We start from the raw sequence: 20,218 nt of genomic DNA, 5'->3' as shown, positions 1-20,218 counted from the left end.
CCGGCACAGCTGTCCCAAGGGCAGCCCATCTGTGCTCACTTCCTGCCTACCAGCTCCAGCCCCTCATGCCTCCCACACAGGGGTGGGGAAGACTGGTCCAGAAAGTTTTTCAGTCCCGGTCCAAAAACCCCTGGTATTGTCACCAACTCCTGTCCAGCCCACTTCCCCCGGGTCTACAGTGGTGGCCTCGTGTGATGGACTCAGCAAAGTGGAGTCCTTGCCTGGGCCATTCTGCATAGGGCAGTCCCATTCTCCCTCCTGCAGCGTTACTTCCCCCACTCTCTTTCCCCCATGCCATGCACCAACAACTTCACTGTTCTACTTTCATTGTCTCATTGAGACTAACAGGTCTCCCTCAATAGGGCCAAGTGTCTGCCCTGGAAGAGAAAATCATTGCAAAAGGAGTTTGATGCCAGCAGCTGGGGCAGCCCAGGCAGGGAAGCAGTGTGGTCCCTGCAAACCTTCACACTCTGGGATGTTTGTGTGTGCCCTGACTCCAGGACTAGAAGCTTCTGTCTATTTGTTCTCCAAGACTCCAAGGGATGGTGCAAGCAGCTCTGTGGTTCCCTGGGACTGAACTTTCCTTGAGGGTGGGAACTGTGGAACTTCATGGTAACTGTACATCCTGGAGCACCCAGCCCTGGCTCTGTCCCCAGCAGGCACTCAGTTTAGGGTGTGGTTACCACACACTGCATCACCCGGTCAGGTGCAGAATGTGATACAGCTTTTCCATCTATGCTTAGGGAGTTCAACTGAACACTTGGGCTTGAGGGGGGTGGGGGGAAATGCATCTCCCCATGATGGAGATGGGCGCTGGAGGTGGTAGCAGGGGTGGGGGAAGAAGCCTCGGGTGGAAAATAAACAGGTACCCAAACACCCCACCCCTTACTTCTTTACTGTCATGACCTCGTGAATTGGGCATGAAGTGGAAAGATGCTAAACTGATCCCTTTCCTGAGAAGCGTGTTCAAAATCTGGGGCCCCTGCTTTCCCAAAGAGTAGCACTACCTGTGGGCACCTGGCTTCTGCAGTCAGCATTGCAGTGCACCCCAAGAACAAGGGTTGGTCCAGGAATGGAGCATGGCCTTGGCTCCGACTTTGCAGATGCAAGAGAGAACCCACGTTTATTTCCAAGGAAAAAATTTCCAACTCTTCCCACCCACCATGTCCATGCATACCAATTGTCTCAGCATAGCCTTTAGGTGAGGGTCTTATACAGGTTGGAAACCCACCTGCCCCAAGTGACACCATGTTTTTTTCCTCCATGGTTCCCTTCTGTTGAACCATCTTGAAGTGGCCAGGCAACCCTCGACAGAGGTGACTACATTTTTCAGAGTGTTTCTCTTATAAAGGATCTTTCACAGCAGCACCCATGGAACCTTTTTTTTTTTCCATCCTCCAAAGCGAGTCACTGCCCGCATTGTCGTGGTAGTGGTCGTCCTGTGATGGAGCCCCCCCGCAATCCAGATCCTGGCTTGAAAACGCTGATATCCTGATAAGGCTAGAACAGTGCAACCGCGAGAGGGCAGGTGGGTGGGTAAGTGGGGCCTGACGTAATGACAGGCAGGGAAGGCAAGCTGGTGAGCACGCTGTGGGCAGAGAGGTTAAGAGCCCGGTCCCAACCCCAGGCCCTTGAGGCAGGGCTGCTGGGGCCAAAGGAGGCTGGCCTTTATTTTAGGTATGGCAATGTAAGGTCCTGTGGTTCCACAAGTGCAACGTAAAGTATTCCTTCAACACAAATATATACACCACACACACACACACACACACACACACACACACACACACAGAGCCCTCCTCTCCCAGGGCAAGGCCTGCTGTTCCAACATCCACAGCCAGTGACTTGGGCTTCTCATAATGTACATTGGCATGCCCCTCCAGCTTCCTCTACTTGTTCTTCATGCCCAGGAAGCCTGAGAGTGATGTTCTTGGGGATCAGATGGGAAGTTCCCTCAAGGTAGCTGGGGCTTGGAGGGGAGGGCCAGAGTGCTGCTCTCACTGTCTGCACCCCCACCAGGAGCTTACAGCTCGCCTTTGTGTGGGGGCGGGAGGGGCCTGACAACTTACTCTCTCCTGGGCACAAGAGCCTCTCAGGCCTTCGGAGTAGGGGCGTTCTCATAGCTCAAGATGCCCACTCCTGCCATCCCAACCCTCCCTGGAGGCCGGGCACTTGACCTTTGAGCCCCCACTGGTCCCCCACTACCACCGACTCCCCAGGACAAATTTCACAACCCGGCACTGAGTTTTACTACAAGTTTCAGACAAAGAAGGTGTGTCGAAGCAGAGAGCATGCTTCTGCCCGCTGCGTGGGCGTCAAGTTCAATGCCATCCTGTCAACACTTGAATGTGTTGAACATCACTCACAAGGGCATTCTTTAAGAAACCTATTAAGTTAATTACCCAGGCTTTTTTTTTTCTTCTCTCTCTCCCCCCCATCCATGCATCATATATATATATATTTTTTTTTAATGTTTTGGCTCTCTTCCTGAGATACCTTTGGTGTCACTGCTCTCCCTCTATCCCCTACCATCACACAATAACACCTTGTTTATTTCAGTTCGTCAGGGTGGCTGCACTGCATAGACACGATGCTCTTTGCTCAGCTCTTGGTACCAAGGGAAGTTGGGGAGGGAGGCAGCACCATCTGACCCTAGCAATGGGGAGTGGGTCCAATGGCATCCTACACCCCACAGCCAGCACAGAGACAGTGAGGGACAAACCCAGCCCCCACACAGGCCATGCTCTTCCTCTCCACAGAAGGAGAGGCAGGTCCATTGATAAACACCACCTCAGTTTTGGAAAATGACAAAAGCACTACCCCAGTTGACTTTATCCCAATCCTGGCCCAGTACACCAGAAGCCCCTAGGGAAATGAAAGCATAGGTTGATCATAAAGGATCTCAGGGCAGGGATTGGGAGAGCTGGGTTCTAAACCCTGTAACTGGTGGTCCTGCAGGGGCTGGAGCCCTGGGTTTGTTTATGTATGAAAGGCAGGAGTGGACCCACCTGAAGGATGACCAAACGGCTCTCCTCATCCGAGCCTCGCCCGCTGTCCGCAGCCACCTGCAGGTGCTGGCAGAGGAGAAGCAGCCATGATCAGGCAGAGAGGAGAGCCATAGGCCAAGCTGTCAGCCACACCCTGTGTGTTGCACCCACCACGGTCCAGGGAGGGAGGACTTTGAGAAGGGAGGGCTTCCAGCTCCAGCAGGGGTCGTGGAGCCTCTAAACCTAGGAAGGTGGCCCAAGAGGGCCTCGGAGAAGGAGGGGTGGTACCAACCCCTATGTGTGTATACGTGTGCACGCGCATGCGTGTGCGGCCTGATTGCTCAAGTTGACTGAGTCTGGAATCCTTGCGTAAGCCCGGGCCGCCGTCCAGGTCGAAATGGGCTTTACCCATCCCTACCCTCTCCCCCTTCCCAAGCTGGGGCCGCCAGGTTTCCCTGCTCGGTGGGAGAGCGCACACGCCTCAGGCGCCCGCTCCACGGCGCAGGCGCACAGGCTCCCACAGTCACACATTCCCTGAGAACGCCCTGAGGCCCCTGCTGCGAAGCCTTTCCGGGAGACTTTTATGGCCAAAGAGGAAGTCTGGGCACCGTTGGAGCAGGCAAGCGCCTGCCAGGAGTGGAATTGGCGTCTGAGGAGCCGGCTGCTTAGTTAGGCCAGATCCAGCTGATAAGAACAGGACCTCATCATCTCAAATGATTTGTCCTCTACGTGGGGCTCACAGGTCCTGGGTCAAGAGGCTAGGTATGGGACACCCTCTGACCACAAAAGCACCTGGGTGGGTGGGGGGTGAGGGCAAGGTTGGAGGGACACTTGAGGACTTGTGGGGAGCCCAGCCCAGTGTGTAGCCTAGCGCCCTGATGTTCAGCGTCATAGCCACTGACCATGCATGGCTCCTTTGTCATACAATAATTTTTACAATCCCACTCCTCAGCAGCACCAACTACCTTTGAAGTGCCCTGTGGCATCCCCTGGCCAGTGCAGGACAGGGGAGGGGGTGGCCATGCTTGTGGTGGTCCAGCACTGAGTGGGGAGGGGGCAGTCTAGAGAGATCCACTCCTGGTGGAGGGCGAAGGCCTCCCCCAGCGATAGGAGAGCAGATGGAAGGGGCAGAGGGGAGAGGGCAGGCGAGAAGGGCAAGGCTCAGGGTTCTTGGAAGGGGCAGAGGGAGAGAAAGAAGCCAAACCTCGCAATGGGAAAACGCCTCTCTGCCCACACATACGGTACCATAGGGTGCATTTTTCAAACAAGGTGATGGTGGTGGACATTGATTCAGGTCCACTCACACCTGAGCAACCCATTGGGTCCCCAGCTCCCAGCTTCTGGGCAAACCTTGGAGAAATGGCTGGCACTGAATTGGGGCAAAGAGCATCCGCCTATGAAATCCCAAACACCTGGCTTTTGTTCCAGCCCTGCCGCCTAATGAGTCGAGCAAGGCGCCCTCCCAAGGGGCTCATGTGATTCTGTAGGGTGTGGTGGGGAGGGGAGGCACATCACTGGGCAAAGGAGAGAACCTGGTGCCCATGAGCTCCTCCCTTGGTGTCCCAAATACTTGGTGCATGTGACACAGAGCCAAGTGGGACTGGAAAAGAGGTGCTGGTAGCGGGGAGGGAGGGAGCGCAGGAGACGCGGGAGGAAGGCTGTGTAGTGAGGAATCATGTAAACAAGGTTTGCCAAGATACATAGAGACTGGAATTATCTGTGAGCCAAGCTCAAGACAGATTTCCTGCACTCTGACTGGTCAACCCTGTCTCCCCACACACACATCACGTGACGCCTCTGTGACACCCAAGGCTGAAGCACCCACCACCACCACCACCACATGCCCAAAGTCAACCCCAAGTGGCTTGTCCCCTTTCTCTACCCTACTCCGGGGGGGCATGAGCCTCAGCCAGGGGAGACCTAGGAGAGAATCAGCCTGGGCCTTCCCAACCCATTGAGCACACGCAGGGTTGCCATCAAAATTCCAGTAGAGGGGAAGGAGCCAGAACACAGCACCCTTTGTTCTGAGGTGCTGATCGATGCGTCAGAAGGACTGACTGAGCTCACGGGCCAGGATGCCTAGCCTGTGTTGCCTGTGTGTGCTGGCTGGGGTTAGGGCATGAGGGTAAGCCACTCCAGCTCTCCAGGGCTGCACGTGAGGATGGGGTGGGGGTGTCAGATCCCACCCTTTCCCTCCTTCTGAAGCAGGATTCCCCCAGAGTTTAATGTCCAGAGGCATGAAAGCCAAACAGTCCCTGTGGTCCCTGGAGACTGTGCCATTTACTGGAGTTGGGGGGGGGGAGCTGGGGAGTTGGAAAGGAAGAGCAATTCTCTCTCCCCACCAAGAATGGACAGGAACCAGGAGGAGGGTTGTCAGGGGCCCAGAGAAGCTGCCCTCCGCTGACCCCAATTATCCACACAGCGCCCAGAGGCAAGGCCGGGCCAGCACCTGCTTGGGAACAACCAGGGCTGTGGACTGAATCATCAAGGAGTCTTTCAGATCCCCCCACCCCCCACCCCCGCCCCTAGTGGCTAGTGGTGGCTCCCAGCCAGGTTCTGACACTTCCGCAGATCCTTGGGGAGAGCATCTGTACTTGCCTGGACCTCCCATCCTCTGGGGGACCTTGAGGGCTCTGATCCTGCTCCTCCTTCCTTCCCTCCTTCAGGGGCTGCCACTCACCCAAGACCCCTTTGGCCACACACCCCCTCAACCAACCCCCTACAAAGGGCTTATCTGTGACAAATAGTTTGGATTGTCCTCCAAGTGATGCATCTTCGCCTGACCTATCAGAGGGCCGGCCAGGACAGAAGTCCCAGAAGGACATGAGTGTCTCATTGAGTTCCTGGGAACACAGGAGGAGAGTATCTCTTCAAAAAAAAAAAAAAAAAAATATTCCCTGCATAGCAGGTCACACTGGCCTGCAGCCACAACACCCGGGGCTGTGAGCTCACCCGGCACCAGGAAGGCAAACAGGGTCAGGCTTGGCTGGTCTCTCCACGAGCTGCTCGCGCGGGAGACCTCCCAAGCAAAACACAGGTGTTGCTGGTGATTCAGCAGGAGGCCCCGCCCCACGCCCGCCCCGCAGGAGCGGGAGTTGAGCTTCTCAGGTGCGAGGCTGAGATGACTCAGGGCGCACCTATCAGGACCCGAGCAGGGGAAGGGGCGTGGCGCCGCGCAGCCCACGGGTACCTACTGCAGTCTGTTTCTCAGCCTCCCCACCACCCCAAAAGGGTGCATCCTACGACTGCAGCCTCCCCCAGGGACCTCGGGCCCAGGACTCCTAGGGGTCCCCACAACACAGCTGTGGTCTGTGACTGCCAACAGCCTCTGCCCCAGTCCCACATGGAGCGGGAGGGTACAGCCCCCAGGATGGCCCCTTCTGGTTTGGGAACAGGTGAGGATGAAAGGGGTGGCAGAAATCAGAGCTGTCATTAGGCTGCTTTATGAGCTCTGGGATGTTCATTACCCCCTAACCCCATCATTAGAGGCTGCGGTGAGAGCTTGGGGCCCCTTCTTTATTGCAATAGAAACCGAGGGGGTTCTTTCTCCTCCAACTCCTCCCCCACCCCACAACAGGGCAGGAGGTGTTCAGCGACTTCCACAACCAGGTCTGACTCATTGTCCTTTCCCCAAAGGAGGATCAGTTAGTTCCCAGAGGACAAGATAAGGGCCTGGACTTCTTGAGGAAGGGGAGGTCCCATTCAGAGCCCTGGCCTGGTAGCTGGAGGCTGGCATAAGATGGCATTGCCACCCCCAGCTTGCAGCTTGCCCCATTCCCCTCCAAGTAACCCTATGTGGCTTCCTCCAGGAAGTCATCCTTGTATATACTAGATGTGACTCTTCACTCCCATATGCCCGCCTCACCCCCACCCTCCATACACACACAGACAGGCACAGCTTCAATACCTAGCAGGAGCTCCATACCCCAGGGCAGAACTGGCATCAGCCAGGGCAGGGTGAGGGAACTAGGCTACAAACGGGGGAGTCCTCCCTCCTCACCCCAATTCTTTGCTTTATCTCTTGGCCCAGCCGCTTTCTCAAGGCCACAGGCAGGGAAAGGTTGACAAATAATGCACCTGTCAGTTGCCCCAGGGTGTTGCACCCCACCCACCTCCTAACCGGATCCCTGCGCTTCAGTCCCAAGATTCCAGGTAGCCCCAGGCCCGCCTGTTCTCCAAAAAGGGTGGCTGTGAGGACCAGAGGGGAACATAGTGACAACTCAAGCAGGGACAAACCTGATCTTTGGGGAAAGCCAGAGAAAACTCTTCATGCATGACAGGCCCAAGGCCTGGAGGGGGACAGAGGCGCCAGTGGTAGTAGGCTACAGCCCACCCCGCTGGTGCAGGCTGGCAAGGTTGAATGGAGTGTGGCCAGACCCCAGGAGAAGAGCAGGGGCTCTGTGCTGGCAGATTAACCAGCCATCATCTGCATTCATTATAGACCCCTTGCCTGAGCAAGGCTGTAACCTCAGCCACCAGGGCAATTAACTGCTACGAACAAAAAAGTTCTCGGAGAAGTTCCTCTCTCCCCCTGGAATTCAAGGCTGCTCCACTGGGAAGCTATTAGGGCCCAGTCCTGGTTTTGAGTGAGAGGTGAGCAATCGTCCCTTGACCCCTTTTGGGGTTCATTCCCTGCTGATACCAGTTGCCCTCTCCTCCCATCTCCCTTGTGCCCCCAAGGCACCATTACCTGAAAAGACTGGGCCCTCCTTCACATTGTGCAAAGACTGGTTTCAACACCCTTAGAGACCAGCTGTGTCCCACCATGGGGTAGGCAGGAGGCCAAGCGCCCGATGCCCCGGCCCAGGTCTCTGCCATCCGCCTGCAGGGAGGAGGGTGATGCTGGTGCCGGCAACTCCAGAGACTGCCAGCTGGGCGACCTCCCTCCACCACCAGGCCTCCTTGTGGGCCCCAGGCAAGGCTGTGCACTCAGGGTCAGCAGCAGAGCCAGGCAAGGCTACAGGTCTCCCTTGCCCCAGCTGGGGTCGTCGGTCCCTGGAGCCATTCGGAGACAAGACAGGGCAGGTGTGGGTTCAGGCTGGTGCTTCCTGAACTTGGCCTTGTTGGTTTTTCACAGTGTGGATTGCCAAGCTCCTCAAACAGGCAGCAATGAGAGTGAGCCCCAGGAGTTTCAGTGACGGTAGCAGTATCTTCCCCACTCCCCCGCCCCCCGGCCTCCCACTCTGGGGTGGGCCAATTTCACTGTTCCCTAGACGCAGACATGCAAACCTGGATCGACTCAGGCAGGCAAGGACACAAAGGCCCCCCAGCACAGGGGACCCTCGCCTGGCCTGGACAAGGAGCACCAGGATAGGACCACACAGGGTGGCGCTCAACTTGAGGACAGAATCCAAGGGAGTCACTTAGCTGCTGGCCTCTCACTGACAGATACCAGGGCCCTACAGTAGGCCCTGGATACAGAAGAGCAAGCAGGAATTCTCTCATCTCCTCACTCCAGTCTCATCCCTGGGTCCCTGAGCACCTGGGGAACAGGAGCCTGGCAGGGAGGGCCAGGAAGCAGTCTCGGGTCCTGTCCCGGGACAAGAAAGGAAACCAAATCTGCTTTGGCTGCCACCTGAGCCACAGCAGAGAGCAGATGGTACCTCACACGTGGTCAGGGGCACCATCAGGGTGGGAGGTCTCAGGTGGAACCCAGGATTTCTGCTTGTGCACACACTCTGAGCTGCAAGGGGTTGGGGGCAGACTGGGGCCATGGTCGCCCCACTGGTGCCTCTGAACAGACCTCAGGCTGTGTGTGCTCCTGGGTTCACAGAGTCTCCAAATCTTGCCAGCATCTTCTCTTGCTCAAGATCACCCACCTTTCCCCGACAGAGTCCTTCTCTCCCTCCCTCCTTTCTACTCACTCCCCCCTCACTCACACACACACACGCATACACACCAGCCCCCTCCTCCGGTTCACAAGGCAAACCCAGCACATATATACCCATGAGGCAGGGCCCCGGTGGTCTAGAGGGGGCGAAAGGGCTGGAAAGTGTGGGCTATACTCTCTGATGAAGGAAAAACCTGAAACAGGCTAAAGCCAGGAACAGAACCCCGGAAGCTGACTCCACCCACTTCTCCCAAGGAGGTCAAGGTGGAGGCTTGACATAGAAATTGGAGGTTCCCTTTTTACATCCACCCCTCCAGCCCAGTCCGTGTGGACCACCCTACCCCACAGATGGCACAGGGTCAGGGCACAACAGCCAGAGACAGCCAAGACTGGCGTGGCTGGCTGCAGTGGAGGGCATAGGTGCCAAGGGGGTCCCTTTCCAAGATGGCAGCCAGGCAGAGAGCTCAGGAAAATGGGGGTAGCAGACACCAGCACACCCCCTTCCCCACTGCTCATCCCAGGGGTGAGGGCTTGAACCCTGCAACTCTATCCTTCCTGGTCGGTCTGCTTTTTCCCAAGCCCTGCTTGTTGTAGAGGTTCCCTAGTTTACTGATTGCCCTGCTCCCTGCAGGGAGAGCACACTGAACGTATCTCCCACCCCTACCTTCCAGCCCTGGGACGCAGCAGGGCCTGGAGCCCACCCCTCCACCACCACCTACATCCTCTGCCACTGGCCGCTCAGGCCCTCAGACCCTAGTCCTCAGCAGTCATCCATCCTGGTCCCCTGCCAAGGGTCTGGAAATGTCCCACGTGTGCTTTGGCTCACCACAGGGCTCCCAGTTCCAGCCAAGCCCCTGTGTTCAATGTATCATGCTCAGCCTCTGACACACACCCACTGTCTGTGCAAGACCACCTGGAGAGGCATGTATGTGAAAGCGTGTACATGCCTGTAGGTGTGTGTGGAAGGACCTGACATTTGACAGCTCCACGGGACTCCAGAAGATTCTATCTTCTGTAAGGTGGATGTAAGGATTTGTGGAGAAGACCATGGAAGTGTATGAGCCTGGGCGAGCCTGTGCACATGTGTGGGTGTGGTGCCAGTATAGCAGTATGGGGTGACTCATTGACCTCCCCTGACCAGCTCACTGCTGGCACCAGAGGCCCCCTCAGACGCAACCCTCCCTGGGTCCTGCTTCCTCGGGGAGCTCTGGTCTCTCCCTCCTGCCACTCCCTACCCACTGGCTTTTGGAAAAGTTGCACCACTGTTTTGGTTCCCTCGCTCCCATCACCAAGTGATTTCTGGCCAAGTTTCTGCTGAACAGCAGAGCCAGCCACATGCAACCTGCTTCTCCACCCAGGGTCCCCTCTCTGGTCCCTGAAGTTGTCCCTGTCCAAAGTTGAGTCTCTTCTTTCCTATCCCAGATGACAGCTCTGGTTCTGGAGTTCTCTCTCTTTCTCTTCCACAGGGTAGGAGGACAGAGAGGAGAGAGGGGAGGGAGAAGGAAGGAGGCTGGGCTCAGATGGTGCCATTAAGATATATTAATGCCCCTCATCAAAGCATATTAATAAACATTATGTGCCGCTCGCTCCACATACCCTGGGTGAGTACTAGCCCAGCGGGACAGGCCCCACGTTCACAGCTGAGTAACCTTGGAACCCGCAGCACAGCCATTAGCCTCACGAGACCGACCCTACTAGGAGACTGCCTGGCTCAGTCACAGTCCAAGAGAGCTGGCAGGACTCAGAGGAGCCTGGGGTCTCTGCGGGCAGGTGGAGGCAGCAGCCGCCTCCTCAGCCCCCGAACCCCGCCTACTCCAGGGGCCAGGACAGCGGAGCCTTTCATCCTGACTCCAGCTCGATTCAGTAACTCAGTGCTCTTTTTCTAGCACGGCACTATAGGCCTTCAGAATATTCTATCTCCTAATCACCTGCTCATAGTAATTGCGGGATCCTGTTGCCACTTTACAGGAATGCAAACTTGGGCACTACGTGGTGCAGCAGCTTGAGGGTGTCACTGGGCTGCAGCCCAGAGTTGCTGTGCAGAGGGAAGTCTGTGTTAAATGCAACCAGCAGAAAGACCTTGGTGGCGAAGCACCTGCCTCTCTTAGACACTCTGCAAACAGCAAGGGGGTCCCTCTTTCTTTCCCCAGTGCCTTCAAGGTGGATGCCCACACACTGGCTGCTAGGAAGTTGAGCAGGTGGAACGGTGAAGTGGCAGCAGGGGTGGGAAGAGGAAAAGAGAAATGTCACTGTTCCTTACTATTTGGCGTCTCAGCCCAGAGTTGTTGATAGGGTGCCACGCAGACCATGGTGATGTTTAACTTTACAAAACACATTCCAAGTGTTTTCAGAAGCTGGCACAAGATAATTAAGATCAAAACACAGGATTCCGGATCTCAGGAAAATGTACCCAGGAGGAACACCCCATTCCCCACCTGATTCCGGATAAATGAGGCGTACCAGCCCCACACGCAGGTGCTGAAAGCTTTGGCTTCGGTCCCAGGTATCTAGAAATGGTTGTCCTTTGCCCAGCTCAATGCCGCTGCCTGATCACCATGTTTCGCTAGCATATCGCACAGCGTTTGTGCCCAGGCTGTCTTCGTCTAAACAAATGGGGTATCCTCAGACTCGGACCTGAGCGAGTCCTTTGTCAGCCAGGAGGGGCAGCTCAACCAGCCCGTTCTGGCGACCCTCCCAGGACACAGCTACTGAGCACTCGTATAGCTGAAAAGGCCTCACCTGCAGTCCATGGTCCCCAGGTTGAAGCTGGCTGCTGGTGGCATTGTCCCAGTGTTCAAGGCTAACCCCAGCCTATGGTCTCACTTGTCCAAACACGCATGCTCGCTCTGCTTTCAGCGAGCAGCCAAGTCCGTTGCTCATGTGCGCTGCTTCCTCCACTTACGCTGCCTTCCCCTTCCCTGTCTTTGTCCAATGGAAAACCAGAAAACTTCACAAGCCGCAGACAACCTTGACCTTGAGAAATCTTGCTTCAAATGCAGTATCCTGGAGGGTGGTGAAGTTTTGGGTACAACTCCTCCCACCCTGGGTGGCTCCTTACGTTCAAGAATCAGATCAGCACCCCCTACCCAAAAGCTCTGGATACCCAGACAGCAACCGACTCCAGGCTAGGAACTGGGACCTGAGAGTCCCGCTGCCCTCTCTGTGCCCGGATTCCAAGCCCTGCTGCCCATCTGTTGCCCATCCTAAAGACAACACTCACCATGCTGTCCCCACTCCCTTTGCAGGTACCGGAAGGAGGCCTATCAGGATGAGATTGTATCTCTTGGGGGGGAGGCTGGTGTACAAGACACCCACACTCCAGAGCCTAGAGCACTTGGCTCCCAGCTGGAGGGTGGATAGAAAATGCTGGATTTCATTGCATCCACTCCCCCAGGCTCAGGGTAGAGCAGCAGCCAAGGGGTTAACTACCCTGAAGCCTTTCCCCTGGAGCAGGCCAGAAAGCAGGGTCTTCTCCAGGCAGGGGCTCTCCTCCTTGTGCCTGGGTGCAGAATGGAGATGGCTGAGCAGCACCTCCCAACGCCCTCTACCTCTTCCTGATCCCTTACCACCTGGGGTAGGGGGAAGCAATTCACAGGCACCCTTGCAAAACAGCAAGGAACCTTCCGGTTGGATGCCAAGGCCGGCATCCACCTCTCATCTCCTTCTAGTGCCCCCTGCAAAGTGCTCTGCCCGGCTCCCCCTATTTGCAACATCCTTCTTGCCCTCACCTTTCACTGAAGGGGCTCTGCTGATGCCCGCTCCCCTCACCTCCCTGAGATCCACAAGTGCTACCCCTCCTCCCTGCCCTCTCCACATTGACGAGGGTTTGAAGCCAAATGGGGGAGTGATTGGATCGGCCCAGCCAAATGGGAAGAGGTGGGTGAGGGAGATTAAATCATCCCCAGCGCATTCGAGGAAACGGCCCCCCGACCTTCTGCGCTGGGGGAGGGAGGTTGGTCAGCAAGTCCCAGTAAGGACCCAGGGACCTTGGCTGAGGCCGCAGGTGGGCGGGCAGATGCCTGCAGATAATTGAAAGGAGAATGAGAAACTTATCCCTGCATCCCTTAGGGGACCAGACACAGCCGGGCCCTCTCCCCACCCAGCAGACCTCACAGACAGAGTTCCAGCTGCAGAGCCTTCACCCGAGGGGGTTCCCCAGGGCAGGGCCGTGGAAGGGCTGCCTCTGGATGTCCCAGTTCTAGAAAAAAAATCTTCAAGCTCTCAGAGACAGCAAATCAAGAGCAACAGGTTGAAAGTACAGCTGGCTGACTGATGGGGGAAGGGTTTGGGGCGGGGCCAGGACACCCCTTCCCTTGAATCGCCAAAGGGTCTCTGGGCTTTTTCCAGCCCAGTGCACGCCCCCTCCCACGCATGAACTGTTTTGAGGTCAGCTGGCTGCAGAGGGCCTTGCCTTGAAGAATCAGAGTGCTCATCACAATATAAGATAATGGTGGGGGCAGGGGGTGAGCAGGCAGGAGGCCAGACCCCTGGCTTCCTGTGCTACCCACTGTAATGGGACTGGGTCACCCCACCCCTGGATGTAGAATGGGGTGCTGTGACACTTGGTGAGCCCTAACTTTTCATATGTTTCCCATGCCAGTTCCAAAGTAGCTAGAGAAAGACAGGGCTCGGAAAGAGACCTCATGTGGCCGAAGCCCAGAAAGCCCTCCGAGGGGTCCAAAGTCTAGCTCCTCTAATTCCATCCTGCAAAGAGAGTACTTTGTGTCGATTCCTAGGTCAGACAGTCATGCTGTTACCCAATACCTTGCATATATGTGCCCACACACGTATGTAGAGGTGAACACATGTGAGAGGTACATCCAGAACTGACTTTGTTTATCTGAAAGACAGTGTTGCAGAAAGAGACAGAGAGAGATCTTTCATCTCGGTTCACACCACAAATGGCCACAGCATCCAGGACTAAGCTAGGCTGAGGCCAGAAGCCTAGAACTTCATTTGGGTCTCCTACTTGGGTACAGGAGCCCAAGCACTTTGGACCATCTTCTGCTGCTCTCCCAAATGCATTAGCAGAGAGCTGAATCAGAAGCAGAGCAGCCAGGACTCGAACTAGCACCCATGTGGGATGCTAGCATCAGAGGTGGCAGCATAACCCTATACCACCATGCCAGTCCCCCAGTTGTGTAAACTACTGCCTCTCAGAGGGGTTCACTAGCAGGAAGTGAAAGCCAGGGAGGGGAACCTAGGCACTTTGATACGGGGTGTGGATTTGCAGAGTCCTGCCACTCAGTGTGATGTTCCAATCCATGGAGAAGCTGGGAAAGTTGATATGGGATGGGACTGCCATGCCCCTGCAGCCCCAGACCTCTGGATCATGCCTGCGTGTTGTGTGTTGCTTTTTAAAAGTTACTTGAAAGGCAGAGTTACACAGAGAGAGAGGAAGAGACAAAGAGATCTTTCATCCACTGGTTCATTCCCCAAATGGCTGTAACAGCCAGGGCTGGGCCAGGCTGAAGTCAGGAGCCAGGAGCCTCATCTGGGTCTTCCAAGTGGATACAGGAGCCCAAGCACTTAGACCATCCTCCGCTGCTTTCCCAGGCACACTAGCAGGGCGCTGGATTGGAACTGGAGCAGCCAGGTTTCACATCAGCACTTGTATGGGTGTGTTTTAATGATGGTTTTTCCGAAGCAGAACCTCCCGGAGGAGCCACAAGAAAAGCATAAGCTACCAAGCCCTGAGTCTCAGCATCCTAGGCACCCCTTCCTCCACTTGCTGCAAATGTCACTCCTTCTACTCCTTCTATGCTCACCTTTCCAACTTTGGTTTCCTAAGCCACTACCAGTTATCTGTCCTGGGACTGATGGCAAGGGATGGTTCATGGCTACAGGGAGTTTGGCCAGAGCTCAGCCCCAGCCAGAGCAGCGGCCAGGTTGCCCACCCACCACAGGGGCACAGGTCTGTCCCTGCTCTCCCTTCCTAGCAAGGGCAGGCAGCATGCTGTAGGTCCTGCCCTCAGGGGGATCCCGGCTGGTCCAAACGCCCTGTCCTCGGAAACCCAGGGCTTTTGCCGTGTGCCCGGCTGATGAAGAGCTGTGCCTGGTGCAGGGGAGGTCAGGCTTTTGGGGGCGGGCTCCCTGCCCTGTCCTGGCTGGGAAGAGAATAGCCTTGCTCATCAGCAAGGGTGGGACCCTCTCCTGACAGAGAGGGACTGAAAAGAAACAGCCTGCTTAGGTTACCATTGTTTTGGTTTAAACAAACCCCTGGTCGTCTAGGACTGACTTGGAAAGGAACCGGGGTTGAGGGAGGCTGCGCTGGTTTTCCCCAGGGGGCCAGGCCAAGTGGGTGGGGGGGCACTCAGGCTCTGTCAACCCCACAAGGCCTCTGTGGGGGTCCTCAGCTCTTTCCCCTGGAAGACATGGCTATCAAGCAGAGGGGTCACCACCTCCAACCCCTGAGCTTCATCCTAGGGCCTAGGACCTGCCCTGGGAGAGGAACAGGGCAGAGCTGTTATAGAGGGGAGTTGGGGGTAAGGGGTGGGAGTGAATGTCAAGGCTTTCTGGATACCCAGTCCAGAGCAGAAGGGGACAAGCCTGGGGATAGAGGGGTCCCCTGGGAAAATGACCCCGAGGAAGAGCAAGAGCAAGTGAACAGCATCCCTAAATGAGAGGAGGCCGGGTGGATTCTGCAACGGGCAAATGGGAAGGGGGCAGTTAGAGCTCACTCCCCAATTCCAAAGGGGCCTCCCACGTTCACTCCTCCCTGCAACCAACTCTCACCCCAACACCCCACCGCTGTCACTTGAGCACCACTGCCAGGCAGGGAGCAGGGCAGGAGCTGCATCAGAAAGGGCCTGGAGGACAGGGGCCAGGGCACAGTTAGGTGTTGGCAGAATCAATTAAAAGCCACGCTAATCACCATCATTAAGGCTATAAAACCCCACACCTAGGGGCCGCGGGGGCTCCCTGGCATGGCCCTGGGGCCCTGAGCTGTGGCAGGGACCCAGGGGCCCAGCTCTAGTCCCTTTCATCTGAGCCTCTCCTCCTCCTGCACAAACAGTAATTAGCACCCGCCCCCGGGGTTGGAGCAATGGAGGGGGAGAGCCTCATTATCCCACAGACACTGAGCAGAGGGGAGGAAAAGGGAAGACAAGGAGGAGAAACTGAGGCTACTGCAGCAGCCAAAGAAACCACCCTGGGGGGCTTGTGTGAAGAGGGATTCAGAGAGGGGTCTGAGACTGGGGGGAGATAACCTACTGCAGAATCAGTGGCCTGCTAACCTCATCCCACCTCCCACTCCATCATATTCAACCAGCCTCTGCCTGCTGTTCTGGGGGTGGGGGGCGGGGGGGACAGTGAGCTGAGGAGGCAACCGTGAGACCTCCAGCCCCTCTTCTGGAGGGAGCAGGCCCTTGCAGGCTGATGGTGACTCCCTGTGCCCAGGCTCAGGTGCAGGTGCATGGCAGCAGGGGAGGTGTGTGGAGGGATCCCATCAGGATCCCACCACCCGCCACAACACTGAGGTCAGGAAGTCCTTCCTGCACCTCCAAGCCAGCCTCAGCCAACTACATCTGTCTGTGCCTGTCCTCTGCCCAATCCCACAAGCCCACTCCAGACCCCACAAGGGGTCCCCTACTCCCCCACAACCCAGGAGTAACACCCAGCCTTGCCTGTCTCTCCTTCCAGGGCGCTGACTTGAGGAAAGGGAAGATTCAAGGCCAGGAGTTAACAGGTATGCACCATGGTCTGCCCCACCCGTGGGGGGGCAGGAGGGAGAGTGGGTGCAGCAGCCAGGGTGCTGATGGAGGTCTGGGGACCAACCGTCCAAGTGCAGTGCCCTAGTGCTCTCCAATACAGGGTTCACCTGCGCGCTCTGATTCCACCTCTGACCTACCACAGAAGGCCAGCAGCGGCGTCCATGTTCAATTAGCAATAATCGCTACCTTGGATAAACCTCATTGGCCGCAATTCTGCCACTGCAGAAAGCTAGCAGTGTCCGTTTGAAAGAGAATAAAGCTGAGGCCAGAGCATCAGCTCCAGATGGCACCGTTGACCAGAGCTAGCAAGGGGCCATCTGGACTAGAAAGCTTCAGCGCCTAACTGGGTTCTCCTCCGCTTCCCCCAGCTTTCCCCCCACCAGACCCCAGGTTCCTTCCTTCTCAGATTCCCACCCTGCAAATGGATAGCACCACACTCAGCCTCGTGGTGCAGGGAAGCAGCCATGCTCGGGCACCCTGTGGGCCAGCCTTCACATCCCAGCTGTACCATTGACTGTGGGCCTGGCGGAACCCCCACTCCCCAACTTCCTCTCTGAGGTGCAGAGAAGGCATGTGGCCCGGGGCCTGGCCCAAAGAAGCAGAGGGACAGTCTCGTCTTCCCACCCCAAGAATAAATCGCCATCATAGACAACCAGTCAGTTCTGACTCTGGGCTTGTCTCCTAGGGGCTTGTCCCCATGGTTGTGGCCACCCACACATGGCACGGCTCTCCAGCCATGCTCAGGCAGTGTCTTGTCTTTGCACACATGTCATAGGCCTCTAAGGCACTTCATGATGTTGGCACCCCAGCCATCACACACACCTGCTGAGGCTACACGCCCAAACCATACCAATTCACACAGCTGTTTTCCAGCACACCCTGCACTGTTCCCACTCCGAACTCTTAACACACACACACACACACACACACACACACACACACACACATCTGACGATGTGCAGTCTAAAATCTTGGGGAAAGATGAATAGTCAGGAATTCCCCTGACTGTTGGCACGCTGGAGGCCCCAGCAGCCGGAAGTCCACAGTGAGGAACCCTCCCCGCAGTCGCTGCTTCATCTGAAGGGTGGGAGAGGAACGGAGGAGGAGAGGCCAGCAAGTGTCTGTGCACCCCACCCATGCCCACCACCCACCAGCAACCTCCCGGCCAGCATGCCTTCCGACCCACCCCGGGGAAGATCCCCAGCTCCAGCCTGTCCCCCGTACCCTTCTCAGGAAGGGCAATGGAGACACAGGGAAGGACAACCTCAGGAGGAGGTGGAGGCCTGGCTTTTAGGAACTAAGTCTGGGCCAGTAAATCCCCAGATCTGAGGGAAGAAGGAATGAGGGCTGTTCCCGACCTGGTGCCAAAAGGCCAGCCTCTGCTCCCACCCCCACCCCAAGGAGAGGGAGGAGGAGGGGAAGGCAGGCCTTCTCTGTTGGTGCCCCGGACGTTCAGCTCCTCCAGCTCCCATGATCAAACCTTTGAACCCAGTCCCACCCACCCCCGTAACCACTTCCAGATCCTCCAGGCCCAGCCAAGAAATTGGCTTCTTGGGGGAATTGAGTTCATAAGGAAATGCTGAAAAAATAAATAGAAATCCACTGCCAAATGCATTCACGGAGGAAGATGGGTTTGTCTGGAGTCAGGAGGTGGCGGGGGTGAGGGGTGGGGGAGCACAGGAAGTCCAACAGGACAGACTAAAGCACAGACAGGACCAACACAACACCCAGTGACCTAGAAAGGCCTGGGAGCTACACACTGGGCATGTAAGACCTTCTGGTCAGCCTAGAGTGGCTTCTCTTGGACCACGTCATCCTCTGTCCCCCTTCTAGCCCCCCTCCCAACAGCGCCCCCAAAGTGTTCTTCTTGCCAGAACCTGCCAAATGTACATTGGGGTGGCTGGTGATGGGGGAGTCCCCACCTGGCCTTGCAAGGAGGAGGAGCATGGTTTATAGAGTAACCAGGAGCAGTGCAGTGCCATGCCATGCAGGCCCAGGGTAGTACGGGAGGGGGCACTCAGCTCACTCTGCTATCTCTGCCCACAGCCTACCAGCCTCCCTCCCCACCAGCACACAGCGGCTTCCATCGCTACCAGTTCTTCATCTACCTCCAGGAAGGAAGGGTCATCTCTCTCCTTCCCAAAGAAAACAAAACTCGAGGTAGGCCTCCCCTCCTTTCCAAGTGGCAGTGCAGGCAGGAGGCTGGGGGCACGTGAACATGTGGGAGTGAGCTAAAGGAGGTGTGGGCTTCGGGGGTCTCCCACCTCAACCCCAGCTCCAGGAGCAAATCCCACAGATGAAGTTGGCAGCGTTAGCTGGGCTGAGATGATCTGTGAGGCCAGGTCTCAGAGGGAGCACCTGGAGCCAGGGAGACCAGCACCCCCAAAACCTTGCATGGCATGTGTGGACAGCTCCCCCACAACACCTCAGCGGGTAATTGCCCTTGTAATTGAGGCCAATCTGAGCAAGAGGGCCTTGGAATGCCACCATGCCGGTCTGTCTTCATTGGTCCCTAATTGCGCTGGGGCTATCTTAGTGCTGGGGCAAAGGCACCCCCAGCCACACCCTGCCACCAGCAACTCCGAACAGAACAGCGTTCCTGGGGATCCACTCCGTGGAGCCTTCCCATGGCTCACGCAGCCTGCGATACCTCAGTCATCCTGCCACCAGAGCCAAGTGGCCACTGTGACACCCCACAGATGTTTGGGGTTTCAGAGAGGGCCAACAACCCTGTAGAGAGACCACACGTGGCCTAGGCTGCTGGGGAGATGAGTGGGAGGGTGGGTGTCATGAGCCAGCTCCTCTCACCCAGTGACCCTGACCAACCTGCCATCCCTGGGAAGCTGGGCTAACCACCGCAGTGCCCTGAGGGCCCCAGGGGAGAGGAGTGCAGAGCCCAGAAGGGCACTGGCTGAACAGGGAGTCCTTCAGATGTGTGCCGAGCAGAAGCCGCCAATCACAGAGGGCTCCAGGCCACCCCAGAGAAGCCGAGTTAATGCGACCTTTCCACCCATGAACCTTGCCCAGGTGCCTCCAGCCCCTCATCAATCCGTAAATCATCTCCTTAAACATCTCTGCCAAGGACATACTTTGGAGACAACCAGGGAAAGAAACACACGTGCTAGAAAACCACCCATGTTGTACCCAGGCCAAAACAAACTCCTCCAGTGCCTGGTACCCCAGTTCACCCAAGTTGGCAGGCCCTTGGACTCGCTGGGATCAACAACACACAAGGCAGCCTGCACTGTCCTCTCTGCCAACTGGGAGACTCTCACGGGATAGGGCAGTGCCTCGGGGTCCCCTGCTGGACTTCATGGTGGGACAATGGACAGATAGAGGCTGGTGCCTCCTGAGGCAGTGTTATCAGTAGAGGCCTAGAGAAGCAGTGAAGGGGAGTAAGGGGTCAGAGGCCCTCAAGACATGCCCCCTCTCTCTGCTGTGCTGCTGAGAAGTCTGCCCATGAAACATGGCCTGAGTGCCCCACTGGGGCCCACGTGCCGGCCCAGGACACATACGGCAAGGCACACAAGCTGGACACCTCTGGGGTCTGGATTGGATCACTAATCCTTCTGTGTCTTTACCGAAGCTGGGATTCCTTGGGCACCACCCTCCCCTGCCCCCACTTCGGCCCACTCCCTTCTTGTGGCCATAAAAAGCTCAGAAACTGGACTTGTGTCTGGGCAGAGTGGCCC

General features: G+C 56.7%; 1 protein-coding gene across 1 annotated transcript in view; it reads left to right on the top strand.

The window, feature by feature from the left end:
- PEBP4 (phosphatidylethanolamine binding protein 4) overlaps positions 1 to 20,218 on the top strand; it is a 179,763-nt gene that overhangs the window by 150,952 nt on the left and 8,593 nt on the right. The window contains exons 6-7 of the mRNA XM_004591450.4: positions 16,456 to 16,501; positions 18,573 to 18,686. Coding sequence (XP_004591507.2) covers positions 16,456 to 16,501; positions 18,573 to 18,686 — 160 coding nt within the window. The remainder of the gene's footprint in view (positions 1 to 16,455; positions 16,502 to 18,572; positions 18,687 to 20,218) is intronic.

This window comes from Ochotona princeps, chromosome 32 (assembly GCF_030435755.1).
Source record: "Ochotona princeps isolate mOchPri1 chromosome 32, mOchPri1.hap1, whole genome shotgun sequence".
In the NCBI taxonomy this organism is placed as follows: Eukaryota; Metazoa; Chordata; class Mammalia; order Lagomorpha; family Ochotonidae; genus Ochotona; species Ochotona princeps.
Note: the sequence above shows the minus strand (reverse complement) of the source record. Positions and strands in the feature narration are given on the sequence as shown.